Raw genomic sequence first — 19,179 nt, 5'->3', positions numbered from 1 at the left:
ATGGTTCAAAATATACTGGAAATATACAAATCAAAATAATAATAATAAATATCTTTATTTCTGAAGAATAATCGCAAAAAGATACAAAAACAGAAATAACGTCATCAGCAAGATAGATTGTCAGACAGTATGGCTGAGGTATTCAGCAATAGTATAGGGTTCTATATTCAGTAGAATCTTATGAATTCCCTTTTTGAATTCACCAAGTTTATTCATTTGTTCGATGCTGGTGGGGAGTTTGTTGAACATTTTTGTGTTTTGATAGAACGGGCTCCTTTATGTAACAGTCTATGTTTTGGGTATACATAGTCAAAATTTCTAGTGTTACATACATTTTGTGGTAGACTATTTTCAAAAATATATTTATTTCTAGAAAGGAATAACAAGACTTCCTGTATATATACTCCTATAAGTGTAAGTATTTTAAGACTACTGAATTTGCCTCTATATGATTCTCTTGAGTTTAGTTTCAGCATACTTCTTAAGACTCTTTTTTGTACAATGAAAATTTGCGCTCTGCATTTCTATTACCTCCAGTAATCCCATACCTACAAACAGATTCAAAATTTGAATGACAGATCATTCGGATTACATCTGTATCGACATACTGACCAATAACTATCTTTGAATACAACACTGAGTTCAACTTTTGACAAATATTTTGAATATGACTGTTGAAACTCAGTGTGCTGTCTATGTGCAGTCCTAAGAATTTATACTCATTTTCTATTTTGAGTGAAATATTTGTCATCCAAATTTCTTGAGGTAAGTCAAATCATGTATGGTTTGTTTTGAACATTACAGTTTTGGTCTTATTGTCATTCAATATAAGTTTGGTTCTCCTGAACCACTCATCTGCCTTACAGAGGCTCTCTTCAGTTATGGATATCAGACCGGAATAGTCCACTGCATTGACCAGCAAGTTTATGTTATCCGCTTAATTTGTCATTTTGCAATTTTCCCCACAAATCTCCCTTGAGTTATTTAGAAAAATGATAAACATCATTGGGTCGATTATACTACCTTGTGGCACCCCAATATTAATTGATTTTACGTCTGTTTCAGCTTTGATTCCTTCCTTGTTAATTAACACCATTTGTTTTCTACCTGATATATAAGATTTAAGCCATTTCAGAAAAGGATGAGAAAAAATTAAAGATTTATTCTGAATCAAAAAGATGTTCTTCCTTTACAAACATCAATTATTGTTAGTCTTTTACAACTATTACTTCATAATAGAAGTTGAGAGAAATATTCTCAGCTGAATGCATCGATATAAGAAAATATGAATTCTCAAATTGATTAAAGTTTTTACTTGAATAACAAGAAAGTTCAGCAAGAATCCATGTTGAAAGTACAATGTTCAAATATATGATTAGATTAAGTACCATAATGACTAAAGTCGTATTTGTTAACAGTAACCGAGCTACTTGACGCGGCTAGATGCATCACCAATATGTGGCGTCGATTCCATTGAGCTTCCATTCATATTGAAAATGTCTTATTATTCGAATAAGTTTCGATTATGATATTGAGATTTCTGATATCAAAGGTAAGTTGGTTTTCAAAGAGGAATTTGGATTGAAGGATTGCTGTCATAATTTCATGAAGTTATGTGAATTGGTGAAGTGCGGCAATTCATTTTTCATTTTGGCTTCTTGTGAATGCAATGAACAAAGTTGATCATTGTATTGGTGAGTTTTATTTCATTAACATATTCATTTGCCTCAGTAGTGTTCGGGTCTAGTCACTATCATAATTATAATACCAAATCAAACCTGTGAATTTCTGTAGAAGCATTCATACAAAACTTCAATATTTAGTTACAATAATAATTAATATTTGATTTCATTGGTTCACTTCGATTAGGACAGTGGCACTGATTGGAATTGTAAGAATGATCCATAACGAGGCATCGAGAGTCACATATGATTCAAGATTAATTACACCTAGATATTAATTTAACGGCTGTTAGTTTTGTCGATGTGTTTTGGTGGCCTAGTCTGTAAATCATGCACCATTTTATTGGTTCAAAGGAATCAATCTGTGATAAAAGCCTCCTTACCTCCTTATCCGGATTCCTGCCGATGAAATTCAAATTGTCTTGACTACCTCCGAAATTTTCAATCGTCAACTGCGAATCGTCAGAAGTAGAATTTCGCCTGCTTCTCCTTCCAGCATAAGTAGGCTTCCTTGTATCTTCCCAATTACTCGGCCTTCCCGCAGCAATTTCACCCCTTTCGTCGGCCTTGCTGTCGTTATTGTGCTTTTCTTTGCTGACCTTGATTACAGTTATAGGTTTTATCGATTGTACAATTAATGATTGAATGACAATTTTGAAAAAGTTCAAAAATTCATGGAATACTCAGAATTGAACATATAAAGAAATTGTTCAAGTCTATGAGAAAAAAATACGTTGAAAAATTATGAAATTATGCCAAAAAACAAATATATTTAAAATAACTTAATTATAATAATTTAATATAATCATGATAAATATTTTATTACATTGATCATTCAACACAAACCTTCAGTCGGGCAGGTATAAGAGGCTCCTCCTGTACAACAGATCTGAGCGTAGGTATGTTTTTACCCCTATGAACGACAAAAGAATCCTCAGAACCTCGACGTAAACTATCTTCTGTCATTTCTGAGACACTCTGTTGTAGAGAATTTGTCTTTCTGAGAGGCAGATGTGTCGGGGTTGATCTTGAGACTGAGGGGACAAAGTTAAATTATTAACAATAAAAGAAAACAATATTTCAAATGAAAGATCCTTTAGAATTATATTATATATAAAATTGATTTGAAAAAAATGTCACAGCAATGGAAGTGCCTATGTTCCTCAATACAATCTGCTTCAGTGTTGATGAGAAAATGATGAAAACGCAAATTTACAGTTGTTTTTTATGTTTACATGTAATAGCACAATTCTAAAGTGGTTCAGATCGTATACAACTTATTGAAGTGGAGACATCAAATTGAAGGAATTTTACAATGAAACCATTATCAATCCTACAAAATGGAAGGGAGGAAAGATTGAAGCGTCATCAATAGGTGAGCTGTTTACATGAGCAAATAGATGAATATCCACAGTTATTTCCATTGGGTCTTTGAGTTATGGGTCCTTTTCGAATAGAAATTTCAACAAAAATATACTTCAATTTATTTTTATTCCCAATAGTTCAGCATACCGACGGAAATGGAAGAAATATAATAGATGCTGTTCTAATGGTGTGCACGATATGAAAAAAATGATATGTATTTTATAGAACAAAAAATCACCTCTCTATGTTTATGCAGGCACATTGTGAACAATCAAAAAGAAATTCAATAAGGTTTCAGAGATATTTCACCATTATTTCGATATTATATAATTGGCGAGCGAAATATTGAACACAAATACTCTTTCATGTACTAGGGTTAGTTTTATGAACTATATGAGGTATTTGGAAACTTGTAGATGAAATAATTGATAAAAAGAGCCAAAAATGTCAGTCAATGAAAGTATTTGACTAATATAAAGTGATTAACTTATTATTTTTATTTTGCAACCAATGCTTTTTTACTTTGTAAAAACACTTGAACGCAGTTTCAAAGCAAAATGTACACAAATGTGTTTTTCATCAGGAAAATTCTTCATAAATGAATAATCATAAAAAATAAAATATATACCCACCGATTCATTTTTTTGTACATAAAAAAATTAATGTGTTGAAACCATCTCAACATTTCAATGTGAATGTTTGATTCAATCCAAAAATTCGAACAATTTGTGTGATATTTTGAAGATATTAGGACTGAATGTCGAAAACTAAAACTTTAAGATGAGTTGTTGACTTTATATTTATCATTGAATGAATTCAATAAACAAATACTTAACTCTTTTGTACAGTTAAGTGTGATATTGTACTTAAGATAAGAAATGTGGTAAATATGTATATAACCACTTTATTGTGCTAAAAACAAAAAAACCCTTGCAATAGTAACAAAATGACACCTCAAACTATTTCTAATTTTCATTGCATATTGGGGCGCTCTGACGCCTAAGGCATTGATTGAGAAATTATATTCCATTCTATTAACACCTTCTTCACTTTCACATTTTCTTTTTCATAACAAATAATGCCTCGGGCATGATCACTAAAACTACCAGATGGGCGTCTAATCAAAATTCCAATACAATGCAGAGAAGATAAATTAGAAAGAAACGTGCATATTAGTATACAATAAATAATGAGAATGATTTAAAAATATTTTATACATGCAAGTGGCAAACTAAAACTAATAAGCTGAAACCCGTTGAAATCATTCAAGTGCAGTTATACACAATGTTAGTATTTCAATGATTAAAAAAATCTCAACTGAAAGCCACATGGCATCACTATTTTTAATATTTATGCTGAAAAACAATTATAAAATATAGTTGGATTTACTCAAGGCAAATTTGACTGGCGAGTATTTGTTATATATAATAATTCTTAGGGCCCTCCATCAAGTTTCCATCGAGGGAATAGGATTTTGAAAAGTTAAAAGTTATATATCTCACATCGATTTATCATTGAAATTTTTCCATTTTGTAAAACTGCCCAATTTTCATTAGCTGCGATTTGTTAATTTTATAGATTTCAGCACAAATGTCATCAACTCACTTCATACCTAACCAACAAACGAATACCATTGAAGAACCTCAAGTAATCCAAGTTTGAAAACTAATTCTGATAATAACTCATCAACAACATCTTCAATAAACCGACACGAATATTTGGGAAAATTTGAGTGCCGTTGTTATGTAGAGGAGTTCCATGTGACAAAATTGTGTCTCAGTCTAGATAGTTTTGTAATTTTGAGGTTTTTTGGAATCATTTAATTAGTAAGTTAGATTTTTTCAATTCATATACTGAATTTTTGAATATATTCCATTTTAAATGGCTAAATACAGGGTGTAACTGAATAAGTGTAGAACATTTAAAGAGGTGATTCCTCATCGAAAAAAAGATAGGATGTTTTATATAAAGAAACTTCATTGGAGCATCCCTTGTTAAGATACGGTCCCTTAAAGGTACATTAAATTTGTATAACAATTTTTTTCACAAGCACTGAAAAAATTACAATATTGAAATTAACCTGATGTTCTGTACTACCAAAAAGACACTTAGCCAGTAATTTATTTGGTTTACCCCATGGTTGTAAGGGGTGGAAAACGCAACCCCTAAAATTTATTTCCAATGTAACTTTTTGTTTTATTATTTGTTTGCATTTAAACATTTATTTTTGATAGCCTGTTTCATTGTAAACAAAAAATGTCTCTTGGATTTTTGTCCAAAATAAACCAGTTCGCAGCAAAAAATTATTTTACGAACAACTACAGAGATACATCATCATAAATGCGAACTGGATTTATTGTTATTTTGTAGTTAGTACCTGCATTAAACGATTAAAGGGTAATAAACAAAACTAATTTATTAATAACAAAACACACAACATGTAGAAATCATAGTAAATGTTCAATATGTCTACCTTCAGACATTAGGCATGCGTCTAGACGTCGGCGCATTGAGCCACGTATTCGCTCAAATATTCCTGGAGTCTCTCTGATTACCCTGCACGCATCGATGATGCGGTTTCTTAAGTCCTCTACATCGCGAACAGGAGTACGATAAACAAAATGCTGTAAATGACCCCAAATAGAGAAATCGAGAGGTTTGAGATCCGGGGATCGAGCGGGCCAGTTCTGTGGTCCTCCTCGACCTATCCACTGATTTGCATATGTTTCAGTTAAATGCTGACGTGCTACTTGACTAAAATGGACGGAAGCCCTATCATGTATAAAAAAATATCCCTTCTGACGCCCAAAGAAACTTCCTCCAGCAGTACTGGATGCATTTCTCTTAAAAATTGAACGTATGCCTCACCATTTAGTTGAGGAGGTAGAAAATGAGGCACAATGAAATCATCCCCAATAACTCCGAGCCACACGTTAAGAGAAAACTGTTCTTGATGGTTAGTTTCGACAATAGCGTGAGGGTTTTCATCAGCCCATATGTGGTAATTATGAAAATTAATAATCTTGTCCCGAGAAAAACTACATTCGTCGCATCCAATTGCAAAATTCAAGACGGTTCGGAAAGTCTCGCGGTAACAGTGCCTGTACTCGTTGCAGATGGTAAGGGTATTAGAGTTGTTCCTTTAAAATTCGAAATACCGTCATATGATCAACATTTAGCTGAAAAGCAATCTTTCTAGTACTGATAGTAGGTTGTTTTTCAATCAAATTAAGGACTGCTTCCTCAAGCTGTAGTGTTCGTACTTCTCGATGGCGACCACAATCCTGCGTTTTTTTGTCGAATGAACCATATTATCGTAATCGTTGATGAAGTCAAGCAAATATTCTATGTGAAGGATGCTGCCGTTGAGGATACATTTCAGCATATCTTTTAACCCATTCCCCTGCGACAAACCGTAAACGTAATGCTTATCAGCCATTTTCTCATTTTTGTATGCCATTTTAATAACAAGTGAATTATTAAAGTAACAAATTAAGAACAGAACAACAACACACAATTAGTATCAATTCAATTTAGAAAATTCACAAACTGACAGCGTCATACCAATTTAATTGTCACTATCGCTAATAGCGACCTACTAGATAGATTAGTTTCGTATTTTCGCATTTATGACGATGTATCTCTGTAGTTGTTCGTAAAATAATTTTTTGCTGCGAACTGGTTTATTTTTTGGCAAAAAACCCCAGAGACATTTTTACATTGTTACATTGGAAATACATTTTAGGGGTTGTAAGGGGTTCCACCCCTTACAACCATGGGGTAAACCAAATAAATTTCTGGCTAAGTGTCTTTTTGGTAGTAAAAAACGTTAGGTTAATTTCAATATTGTAACTTTTTTAGTGCTTGTGAAAAAAATTGTTATACAAATTTTATGTACCCCCTTTAAGGGGCTGTATCTTAATAAGGGATGCTCCAATAAACGTTCTTTATATGAAAGATCCTATCTTTTTTTCGATGAGGAATCACCTCCTTAAATGTTTTAAACTTATTTAGTTACACCCTAACAGCATATTTTATTTTCAAATGAAAAACAATATGATTTGATAAGTAGGAAAAATATCTTCAATTTCCAGTTCACTGATTGGGTAGCACAGGGAACGTTCTTTAGTCCAAATGACCTTTATACTGAACCAAAACCACTATAACCAGCCGATCCAACAAAACCAACAAAACGCAGCCGATTTCGACGAGTCATTCCGTGTTGTTAGGTGCATTTTGGGATGATCGATATGAAAAACGTTTATTAATAGAGTGATCATTCTAGCTACCGATGATATCGCAAAGTAGTAGATAGAGATTACCTTGGAAAGCGGAAGGATCTGCGGGGTCATCGATACCGCTTCGCAGATCCGGAATGGGAGCCATCACGGTCTGGAGCAGGTTACGTTTATGCATCACCCCGTGCGCATTGCTCGAGGGCAACCCGTCTACGGCCGCATCGGTACAGAAGCAATTCAATTGTTAACTCAAGTACTTATATTACATTCGAATGGTCTACTTCTAAGTACTACTTTGAATAGTCAATTTTGTCAAAATATGTATAACTATTAGCAACAACGACTTGGGAAAGTGGATGAGAGTTTTTTACAGTATATTTAACACATTTCTATTATTATTATATTAGGTTGTATCAAAAGTTTTGTCCATTTTTAAGTAATATCTCATTGAATGCTTATTCAATTTAATCGATATAAGCGCCTTTTGAATCAGTAACACGTTACAAGTCGATTGATTCCGTCCGCATAAAAACTGTGGGCTCGGGATTCGATGAAACCGACGGAGGCCGTTTTTACCTGGTCCTGTTTGTCGAATGTTCTACCGGCGACAATGTTATCGAAGTGCTCGAAAAGAAAGTAGTCGTTTAGCGTGAGGTCTGGAGAGTATGGTGGATAAGGCAGAACTTCGACGCTCAATTCGTTCAATTTTCGGACGAGCCGTACAATTTCCTCACAATGTGACTCCGTTGTGATGGTTTGGCCTGGTTGCAGAACGTTATAGGGCATCACACCAGCCGCTGACCACCACACAGTAACTAAGATCTTTTTTTGTCGGTGCCAGTGCCTGGGTGGCTCATCGTTTCCTTTTGTCGTAGTGGATCCACTTTTCATCACACGTGATGATCCAATCCAGAAAAGAATCGTTTTGGTGGTGCAAAAGCTCTGCTGCTCTGACTCAATCATCTGCAGATTGTAGCCATAACTCTTAACCAGAGTTGTGATCTACATATCTATGTATAGAGTTACTTCTTTAAAAATGTATTGCTTCCTTCCTTTCTTCGGTCGGTCGGTAGCCATGCGGTTCGACGTGGGTGCTTTGTTCACTCACTCGAATTGACTGCCGTGTTGGTCGGTGGTTCAAGCCCTAGTCTGAACGATCGATCTTCACTTGCTATCGTCCGACCCGAGTTAGGGATCATACGTTGAAAGGTAAGACCTCGTTAATCCTTAGCTCGCACAAGTTTCGACTTCTGAAGGTTGTCGTTCGTAGGGGTGCGACAGCTGGTTAACGGAAAAACTGATTTTTTTTTCTTTGGAAGATTCCCACATTTTTTTGTATAAAGATGGAGTAGTGGAAAGCCAAAAACTTTCTTTCCCAAAAATGAATCACTCCTGAAAATATAACCCTTTCAATTTATCTAATCAGTGTGTTACAACAGAACGACGATTATTGGTGTATGTTGTTGAGACTACTCGTAATCTTATTCCAGACTATTTCGTCCGTTATCCTTGCATATCGAGTCTCCAAAATAACTTTTGGCGGGAGAGATTGTAGACACCGCGTAACTATAGAAACTTTTGAGTGTCAATATTTTCTTCGTGTTCCTGTTTCCACTTTAATATCCATAGAAAAATCTGATAACCAATGTGAAAGCAGGATCGCCGAATAAATGGGAATGCATTTGTTTTCACATTGAGATGATCTTACTCTGTTTATTCGGATTTTTTGCATAAAAATGACTCACTCATAAAGCTTCATGGGATCCGCAGAAAGTAGGTCTTTTAGGTCAGTCATTATGATTTCTAGAAGTGAAATGAAAACGTCTCTGAAAATATAATTCATCATTTTTTTATAATTATCACGAAGGGTCTGTGCCAAGTAGCAGACAAGGACTGGATAACCAGTTGAATTATTTTGGATACCTATTCATTTATTTAATTGTCCAGAATATTTGAGCAGGAATATCGGTAAATTTTTTTGTTTTGTCAATATGAATGGATTATTTTGGAGGGATCTTCCTTTGACCCCCTCCAACCGTGCCTGCTTCCCGTAATAATTTTCATTGTTTCAGAAAGTAAACAATAACGAACACTTCTTTCGGAATAGCCAAAAAATAAATATTGCACCACCTAATTTAACCAAAATCTTTAGTCTTCAACAAATTCCCAAGCAGAGTTGTTGCTATTATATCATCATGAAGTCACTGATATCGAAAAAACTATTCATAGCACTTCATATCAAGATCCATGCTGCCTAAAGAGTGTTTCTTACCAATATAATAATAATACCACCACCACCACATAGCGTTTGTGTGTCGCTCACCAGAAAGCAAAAGAAAATACTAACAAGCAAACAAAAAATAAAACAAAAATGGAATAAAAAAAGCCGAGGAAGTTAAAATGTGATCGCGCCACCCGCCAAAGGGTTGCGACACCACAACTTCTATAAGAAAGCACCGTAAGTTTGCGGGCCGAACCGTACACCACTTATGCAAATAAAAAATTCAATAAATGGCCAGAGTAAGATAACGTTACGGCAAAGGTCACCCCAGGTTGTCGCCGATCGATACTTTTCCACTAAAGTTATCCAGGTTACGGGTTATCAAGAATTCCTGATCACCATTACTTTATTTATCTACATATATGTACAGAAACGAAAACACGGTAAATACCGAGGGAATTTTACTATTATTACTTTTTTTTATCATATCTTCATCAACTATTCAAAACTTCAGAATTCGACTTTTTATTATAACTCAGCAGTAGTTCATTCAATATTCCACAACCGAAATAAGTCATCACAAGTCTAATATGGAAACTTCTTTTTATTGGTGTATATCGTACTTCAAATAACTCTCTATCTGAGCTGAAAAATATTCTCATTATATATTCCATTTGATTGTCATTTGTTTAAATCCTTTGATTTTCTTCCAACTTATTTAGCCGTACAAATGCCGCGAGATCTATTTATCTGAACTATCAGGGAAGAACAAAGCCAACTGATAAAAATAAGCCCATTTGAAATAGTGAAGTGAATTCAAAACACATTCTGTATCAAATATTACTAGAGTTTTATTCCAACACCAAACCGTTACTTAACACCTCGACACGTGTTTCGATCACCAAGTGATCACCTTTAAAAGGAAGATTAAACCTCTTGAAAATGATTACTTGGTGATCGAAACTCGTATCGAGGTGTTAAAATAAAGTTAAAATAACACCAAGCCGTTATTTTAACACCTCGACACGTGTTTCAATCACCAAGTGATCATCTTCAAGAGGAATATTAAAGCAGTTTAATCTTCAAGAGGAAGATTAAACCTCTTGAAGATGATCACTTGGTGATCGAAACACGTGTCGATGTGTTAAAGTTAAAATAACACCAAACCGTTATTTTAGCACTTCGACACGTGTTTCAATCACCAAGTTATCATCTTCAAGAGGAAGGTTAAACTGATTTTCTTCTTGAAAATGATCACTTGGTTATCGAAATATGTGTACAGTTACTCAAACTAAGACATTCATCTTCATATTTATATATTTTTCCCATTAAAAACGCATCTAGGTGAATATAATTTTGGCTGTCCATAATTATGTGGAGTTGAAGATCCATGTCCAGCACACCCATCAGCCTTTATCGTTGTCTATGATTCATGAATGTCCCAGCTCCCGATGTAAAATCAATTTATTTCTGTCCGACAATTCATTCAGTTCTTCATGCCTCCTCCATTATTTCAAGATGTAAAGGGGGTGTATTGATATGGTTTTCATTGCTCTCTTTATTCCCAAGCAAGCATCCTGCAAAGAAGGATGCAGTGGATATAAAAACCACTGAATGTAGCCAGTACATCATATCTGGTCTCAGTCCCCATATCTTTCTGTAAGTCTGACCAATATCAATGCCACCTCTGTCTTTATTTTGATCCTTTCTGGCTCTCTCTTCACCTCGCAGATACAGAGGTTGAATACCGAAGGAAATCGGCTATTATTAATTTTCTCCATTATATCTTCATCAACAGAATATCAAAACTCGACTTTTTGTTAGCAGTACTTCACTCAATACTAGACAATATGTATCTATCACTGAAATGAGCCCCAACAAGAATAATATGGAAGTTCTTTTTGGCCATCAAACTGGTTTCAACCCTTATGTGTTTTTGTAGGTAGGCAGTAGTTTTTTTAATGTTTTGATCTTGAGGCTATCATTGATGATTTTTCCAGATCCCTTAAAAAAGATGGTCCCAATCAGTCTTCATGTTTCAGGTATGTAGTAGAGAGCCAAACTTGATTTGAAGATTACACAAAGTTTTTACAACCCCTCATATGCTCATGGAGGAATACCATTTTTGATGTTCGAGAACCTACCTATGAAGATTGTTATTCTTGATGTGTTGAGTTGAGTCAGGTTAACAATAATAGTTGATCAGACTTATTTCTGGTCACACATTACATTCAATGTGATACCAATGTTAATGATATGTACATAATAGGTGTTATTCAATACACTGAATAACGAAGAACGATTTTTTTTAATGAAAGGCTGTTAAGATTTATAAATGGAAAAAATTATCTTATATTTGAAAAACTACAGAAACGTGGTGTTCATTACTGAATATTTCGAATAATAGTCTAATAGCTTGTTACTTATACAAAATGGATTCTTATTATCTCTACCATTGGCAGGACATCTACTATAGTGCATGATTTAACAAAGAAAAATTCAAGTTGTGGCCTATGAACCAACCAAAGAGTCATAAATCACAGCATTCTATATTTGTTTTTGAAAAATATTTCCGTGGTACTCCTTTACCATTTTGGAAGATATTTGTCTCAAGAGTCAAAAATTACACAACATATACTGTCTGTCCCATCGGTAGAGAAGAATCAACTAATATTACATTTTTCAACGGACTTCAGCAGTAGGACCTTTCATCTTGTGGTTTTTATAGTCACGAAAGGGACAAAACTTCTATGGGCGAATTTTGGAAAAAAGTTCTGAACTTCACCACATGATGTTTTGATACACACACCATTACGCCATTTTCAATTCTGGGATAAACAAAATCTGATCAAATTCTCCGTAAATTGTTTATAAAAACGTTTCCCAGTTGGTAAGTATAGTGAATATATGTATGGATAATATTCAATTAATCTACCTGGGATAGGTGAGAAATATTCTATTCAACCATTTAAAAAATACAGTAAACTCAATTCAGAAGTATCACGTTCCATTTTTTGAAAATGAATTTCGAAACACTATACGAAATTTCCATTCAATATGGTACACTTCAAGAACATCCATATTGACATCCCTAACATGATTTTGTAAAATATAAAATAAACAAAAAATGAGTCGAAAGTCGAATCCAAAACAGTTCTTATAAAAACTTTCCGTGAATGTTCTCGTATAAATTATAGAAATTTTCACTCTTTCACAACTAAAATGCACATTCGATAAATTTAATCATGGTTATGTCCTGGTGCAAACATCATTTAAGTACAAAGAACCTATGGATGTCCCAAGTTAATAAATCAAATATTTCTTTAAACCGACGTTTCTCAGATAAAAAACGGTAAAGTAAATATTTTCCAACAATCATCTACGTTTTTTTGAATTACTTAAATTTGTTTTCCGAATCCCATTAAGACAATAAAAAAGTAACAACTGAAGCCAAACAAAAAAGACGAAAAACACGTCAGCAAAATAAAAATAACAAAGCTTCAGTAAACAAAAACAAAAAAACAAAAAAGCGCACAAAACACTGTAATTAACGATCGATGACTTACCGTTACTGAATTTATCCATTCCTGGATACCGCACACATTTGGCTGGGTTAATTTCTATGACGTTAAAAAGATCGGCGAGGAACACTATAAGATTTTGGGTCATAGAACTGAAAAAAATACAATGATGATTTGAACAAAATAGAAAAGGAATACAATTGAAAGTTAATTATTGAAATGACAAAATATATGAATACTTTCATTGAATCAAGATGTTTAGAAATGTCAATTTGCAAACAAAAACCCGGGTAAAGAAATGATGTCACTGCACACTTGAAAGCTAACCTGAACAGAGAGATAATAATATAAGCAATTTATAATCCTTATCAAATAAACTAGCGCCAGCTTTTCAAAGGCTACCTTAGTCATAACGGTCAATATTTACATTCAATTGAGAATCACTTTGTTTATTGATAATTTCTCAATTCCGAGATGATTGCATCTGAAATGAATCAGCTTTTAGTGTTTCTATTTAGCAAAAGTGATACCGCCACTGCTCTTTCTTGATTTTTGTTGTCTGACGAAAGACCTTCGCATAAAAAATCATTATTTTTCACGTTGGTATAAAAGTGGGTGATTATATTGAGGATTAAAAACGAATCTATCTTTAGGTAAAGCTTATTGTGAACAGTTTTGACGGTTGGCTGTCTAGTCTAGTGTTGTTATGCCTTCAAGTCATTGAAATTCTACAAACTTGTTAGGAAAACAGGGTCCATTGAACGAATTCTAAGTTTGCAGATATGTCTTACAGTTTGGAAAACGATTCTGAATGCGTCATCACTTTATCTATACGAAATTAGCAGACAAAGTAATGAAAACGACATGACGTGGCTCGAACAACATAACCTTTTAATGAAGAATTGTTTTCATTTTTGAAATTTTCTAAAAATTTTGTGATTTTGAGAGAATTTTATGAGAATCTGCCAGAACTTTTAATAATTTTCCTGTGAATACTTTTATATTTTATATCACATATCCATCTCCAATATCTCTCAATTTGAATATTAGACAATGTTCCCCAGTTTGGTGTTCATATTTATAGTACAATATAAAATTCACTCATCATGAAAAAAAAACTGGAACCTCTGGCGTAGAATAAATCCAAAACAAGCACTTTCCCCAATCAACAAAAATGCAATACTTTTCTCTACGCTCGTTTCAGCAACCAATCTGACATCTATAGTAAATTCCAACTTACTTTTGCAATAAAAAAAATTTAGAATAAGTAAATATGTATTTTCATCAAGTATCGACCAATTTTATTCCCAATCATTTTGTAGGTGACATCATTAATGTAGTATAAACATGTTATTAGTGAACCATCGGATAGAAAACCAGGAAAAATTACTTTGAAACCGTAGTAAAATTTTACTCGTTTTAATTTATACCCCCGAAATCGATAAATACTCACCCTCGCATATACGTTACGTCTTCGGGCATCAGGTGGTAAATGGAAGTCGGCAAACACCTGGAGCAGAAATCGTGCAGCAACCTCAGATTGTAGAGGCTGTCCTGCACTGAAGGCACGCACGATATCCTGATCTCGGTCCAGTGCAGTTCGTCAGGGCAATAGTAGGAGATGAGAGCCGCCAGACCGACTCCATCGCACAAGTCTTTTAGCTCTCTCAGTGGCGGGAAGTCCGGTACTTTCAATCTGTCACCCTATCGGCACAAAACCAGTAAAATTGCAGGAAAAAAGCAAATACGAGGAGTCTGGGAGAATTGGTCGGTAGAGCTATCAATTTCCCTGATATGTTGAATAATAAATGCTTCAAAAATATTCGAAATGACATTAAACACAAAGTTTAAAATACATCAAGAACTCATTATACCATTATTAATATAAAAAAAATCATCTGATTGAAGAGATTCCTAACAATAAAAATCCAATACGATCACCTGATCTCATGCCCATATATTTCTTCTCATCTAGTTATATGCATTTTTGAAGCAATACAATTTCAACTGAGAATGAAGAGACATTTCAAAAGACGTATCACAAGCCTCTACTTTCCATTTAGGGATTGTATTCCTCAGTCTGAAAGTTTCGAATTTAGGAATGAAATGTATCAAGCATTTGAATGTGATTATAAAATCTAAAATTGAGGGGTTTTAGAATATAAATATGCACATGAACAGAAATAACACTGAATATCTGCAGAAAATATTAAATATATCGGAAATAACAACAATATACAGTGGGCCAAAACGAATGTATCATCAAATAGAAAGGCTACACCCTGACTAGTATCACGATGGCCATTGAATTATATTTGAGAGAAATTTATGCAAGAGGACATGGCGGGTTGGTTGTCCTTGTTTATCTTTCACTGCCTGAACCACTGTGCATGCTGTTTTTGGCGAGTGCATTGGCTTGGGATGTGAGGGTTGAGCAAACCGGTCATCGGGTGCCTGCTTCCACGTAGCCTCGCTGGATACGGGAATGACAGAATCACTTGTGGTTCCGTTATTCCCTAATTGAATGGCATCCCAAAGATGGCTCAATCCTAAGGTTTGTGTATCCGTGCCGAGAGGATGAATGACACTGAGGCTATCAGCTGTCTCTACGGAACCTTAGAGATACCGGGCGCCTTCTCGTCGTAGCATCGCCTTGTCACGGTAATGCGGGGCTATGCCGTGATTGATCTCCTTTCCCTTGCTACTCGTGGGACTTTTATGGACAGAGTAAACTTAAAAATTCTTTCTGACGCTGAGTCTACGGAGGAGATGGATGTCGAGCTTAGAACTCCAACTGACCTCCCTGTAAATTTAGATCAGGAGCGAGTCTACAGAGGAGATGGATCTCGAGGTACGACTCCAACTGACCTCCCTGTAAATTTAGATCAGGAGCGAGAGCTTCTCAACTCTCCAACTCTTAATCCAATAAATGAACCTAAAAAAAAGGTTTGGTGGTGTAGCCAGGAAACGACTGAGTCGTCTTCTCAAGAGCGGGGTACCTTATGAAACCGCCTTTCATCAAATTCTTGAGCGGCGTACGCAGAATCTGTCTCAGGTGGAGAAACAAACCCCTCATGAGCAGGCTAGCAAACGTTTGCGCTCAAGTGATGATTCACCAAAACCAGAGGCGAAAAAGCCCTGCACGGTTGAATCTAAGGCATCGTCAGGTGTAGCTGACGCGCAAAAACCCTCATATGGGAAGGTTGTCTCGGGTATCAAGGTGGGAATCTTTCACCTTGACTATCCGACTACCTCTTTAATGATGAAACAGCAGAGCATATACTTTGTGCTTGCCCCGCTGAGAACAGAATCAGGTTTTTAGAGTTAGTCAGAGCCGTACTCTTACCATCTGACCTGAAAGACCACTCACCATACAAACCAATCGGCTTCGTTAAGAAGCTGGGTTTATTTGGTCGAATGTGAATAGGTGTGAGCCACAATAAACACTTGCGGGTTGCACTTTAGACCTAACCTAATGTAACCTAAGAGGATATACTCAGATGCTTCTCTGACCATTCAGCAGCAGGACCACGTTGAAATCAATCTAGTAGATTATCTACAGACTGGTTTCTTGGAATTATCCCTCGTCTGTGAAGGACAGTTCCAATCCATACAGCATTGTATGGATTGGACTCAAATAATTTATTCAAGGATCCACTGAATATACGATACCTTCGTCTGAGAAAGACTTATTATCTAGTGAATAATGTCACGAGTACAAGAACCTGCTGCTACACGAAGAAGCATCTTCAAGAATTTTCTCAGTGAGGAAACTTGCCTAAATGCCTGTCCGGCATAAGTCAATGTCCATCGTGATATTAGCCGGGGAAATAGTTATTTTCCGAAAGGCATTTGCCAGATTCTACTGTATAGGAACATTGAGAGAGGTGAAATATTCATTTGTGTCTCTTCTTGAGACAGTCATCGAACTGATTTTAATTTCTGTAAACTAATAATGTCCTTATGACAATTAACGAAAAGTAATGAAAATATTCCAACAGTTTATGAGACATAAAGATACAATAAATAACAATCAATTTAAACTAATAGTTTCCTTATAACAATCATTGAAAGTGGTTACCTCCAGCCATAATGAGTCTCGTCATTGAACGCGAATATACAGGGGGATATTTCTTCTTTGAAATCAAGCAAGTTTGAACTTGGTAGCTTCAGAAATGAGAGGCATATAATTTAAAAAAAGGTTTTCCCCCGTTTACATCATAAATGAAGCTTTTCAGGACTGGGCAATTGTTTTCTTATCAAAATCATCCAATAACCTCCCTAAATACTTATGTTCGTGAGAAACACCATCTACGTTAGGGAGCGCCATTCTTCCTCAACATTTTGGAAATTACGCCTGCAATTATTATTTCTTACCTCTCCTCCGTTCATGATGCCCTTGTCGTCTGTTTCCTGCTCTATTCTTTTCCTAAGAGCGTCGCAAGCGTGAGACACCCACAACAGCAACCCCTGTTCGTGGTTCTCGGGAACGGAAGGCGTAGGCGCCCTGCCGTGGTTGAACCTTTGCACCGTAGCCAGAATCCTCTCGGGCGTCACCACCTCTTTGGTATACAGAGACATTATCATTTCTATGACTGCCATGTGCGCGGCCTGCGAATATTCGCCAAATTATATTAGTCATATTTATTAACAATATCATTGCCATATTAGTTATGATGAATCACTATCACAAAGTAAAGGAATATAGAGGAACCAACGAAAGAGATGAATTCGTACACCAGCTTGAAACCCACTGAATGTCGGGATTGGTCTGACATGTTTACTTTCTATTACCAAAACTCCAAAAAGGAATATCTCAAACTGATAAAGTTACCAAATGAAAGGTCCAAGGATACAAAGGCCGCAATCAAAGGACATGGACAGACGTCTCAGCTGTTTGGTTCACTTGTGACTAATTTCACAGATATACAAAAGATAACAGTTTCAGGAGTTAGAAACTTCACAATGGACGGTATGAGGAAAAGAAAATAACACTGAGGAACAGGTGAAGTGGATATGAATAAAAATGAGCAGTTTCTTCTAAATCTAAGGAGTTCTTTGCAAAAATTAAAGGCTGCTCCGAACCTTTCTCGCAACGTTGTGGAATTGGCCGCGGTGGTAGTGCGCCCGACTCACGATCGGAAGACCGTGGGTTCGATTCCTGCCTCGACCAGATATTTTTCTAGAGAGAATTTATCTGGTTGAAGCTGGGATGATTCTGCAACCGTGTTAGGAATCACACGTTAAAAGGTAAGACCTCGTTAGTCCTTAGCTCGCACAAGTTTCTCAACTTCAGAGAGTTGTCGTTCGTATATGGGCGACAGCTGGTTAACGGAAAAAAAGATTTTAAACAGAACTTGCAAACTTGGCAGTAACTTCACAATGGGCGGTATGAATGAAAAGAAGGATTACTTTTTTTTATTGTAAGCTATGAAGAAATACTTTCTCCTTAGATGGAAATGGAAATACAATTGAGGAAGAGGTAAGGTGGGTATCAATAAAAGCAAGCGGTTATCAGATCAATCGACTGCACCCCTGTGGGGTTTAAAAAGCCAAAATTGTTTGGAGATGAATACATTAATCGAAATGGAATGCTGTGCATGAAGGTGTAAAAGTTGTGTTACAGTAATTAACAGTATACATGTGAAGACGCTGGAATGACACATGAATTCAAAAAAGTTCTATTTTATGTGCGGTGTTGGTGAAAAGAAAAATATAATTTCAATTGTGAATAGGAGTATGGCATAGAGCCGTAGATGATGACATCACTATATGATTCGATTGACATCAACATCAAGGAAAACTATAAGATTCCCACTAATGAAGTCATCACTGAACAAGCCTTTCAGACAACTCAAAAGCCGTTTGCGATCTTGAATCATGTGTGCCGAGTAAAGTTCAGAATATTCCCTAAAGAATGCTGCCTTTTCAAACAACACAACTAGAGGTGCAAGAACAGGAATGAGCTAGATAATCCATCTAGTGATCAAATGATCATATTTTACCAAACCAAAAACAAATATAAAGTAAGTCTTTCAGAAACTTTATGTATGCCACAGTGCTGTAAGGAAAATATACAGTGCGTTCTAATGAAACGTTTGTACCTTGAACACTTGTCATATTTTTCTCTTCAATTGCCTTTTGTTAGATAT

The 19,179-nt window shown here is 35.4% G+C and overlaps 1 protein-coding gene across 10 annotated transcripts in view; it reads right to left on the bottom strand.

The window, feature by feature from the left end:
- Patronin (calmodulin-regulated spectrin-associated protein patronin) overlaps positions 1–19,179 on the bottom strand; it is a 124,325-nt gene that overhangs the window by 35,795 nt on the left and 69,351 nt on the right. For 9 of the 10 annotated variants that reach the window (XM_074184338.1, XM_074184340.1, XM_074184346.1 and 6 more), the window contains exons 4-9: positions 17,405–17,638; positions 14,481–14,731; positions 13,073–13,179; positions 7,370–7,495; positions 2,529–2,716; positions 2,066–2,281 (exon numbers count right to left, since the gene is read on the bottom strand). In XM_074184338.1, the coding sequence (XP_074040439.1) occupies positions 2,066–2,281; positions 2,529–2,716; positions 7,370–7,495; positions 13,073–13,179; positions 14,481–14,731; positions 17,405–17,638 (1,122 nt within the window). The remainder of the gene's footprint in view (positions 1–2,065; positions 2,282–2,528; positions 2,717–7,369; positions 7,496–13,072; positions 13,180–14,480; positions 14,732–17,404; positions 17,639–19,179) is intronic. The other variant, XM_074184344.1, reaches the window with a different exon arrangement.

The sequence above is a fragment of the Leptinotarsa decemlineata genome, unplaced genomic scaffold (assembly GCF_025532065.1).
Source record: "Leptinotarsa decemlineata unplaced genomic scaffold, Ldec_3_MD MMD2_tig00026354_RagTag_RagTag, whole genome shotgun sequence".
NCBI lineage: Eukaryota > Metazoa > Arthropoda > Insecta > Coleoptera > Chrysomelidae > Leptinotarsa > Leptinotarsa decemlineata.
Note: the sequence above shows the minus strand (reverse complement) of the source record. Positions and strands in the feature narration are given on the sequence as shown.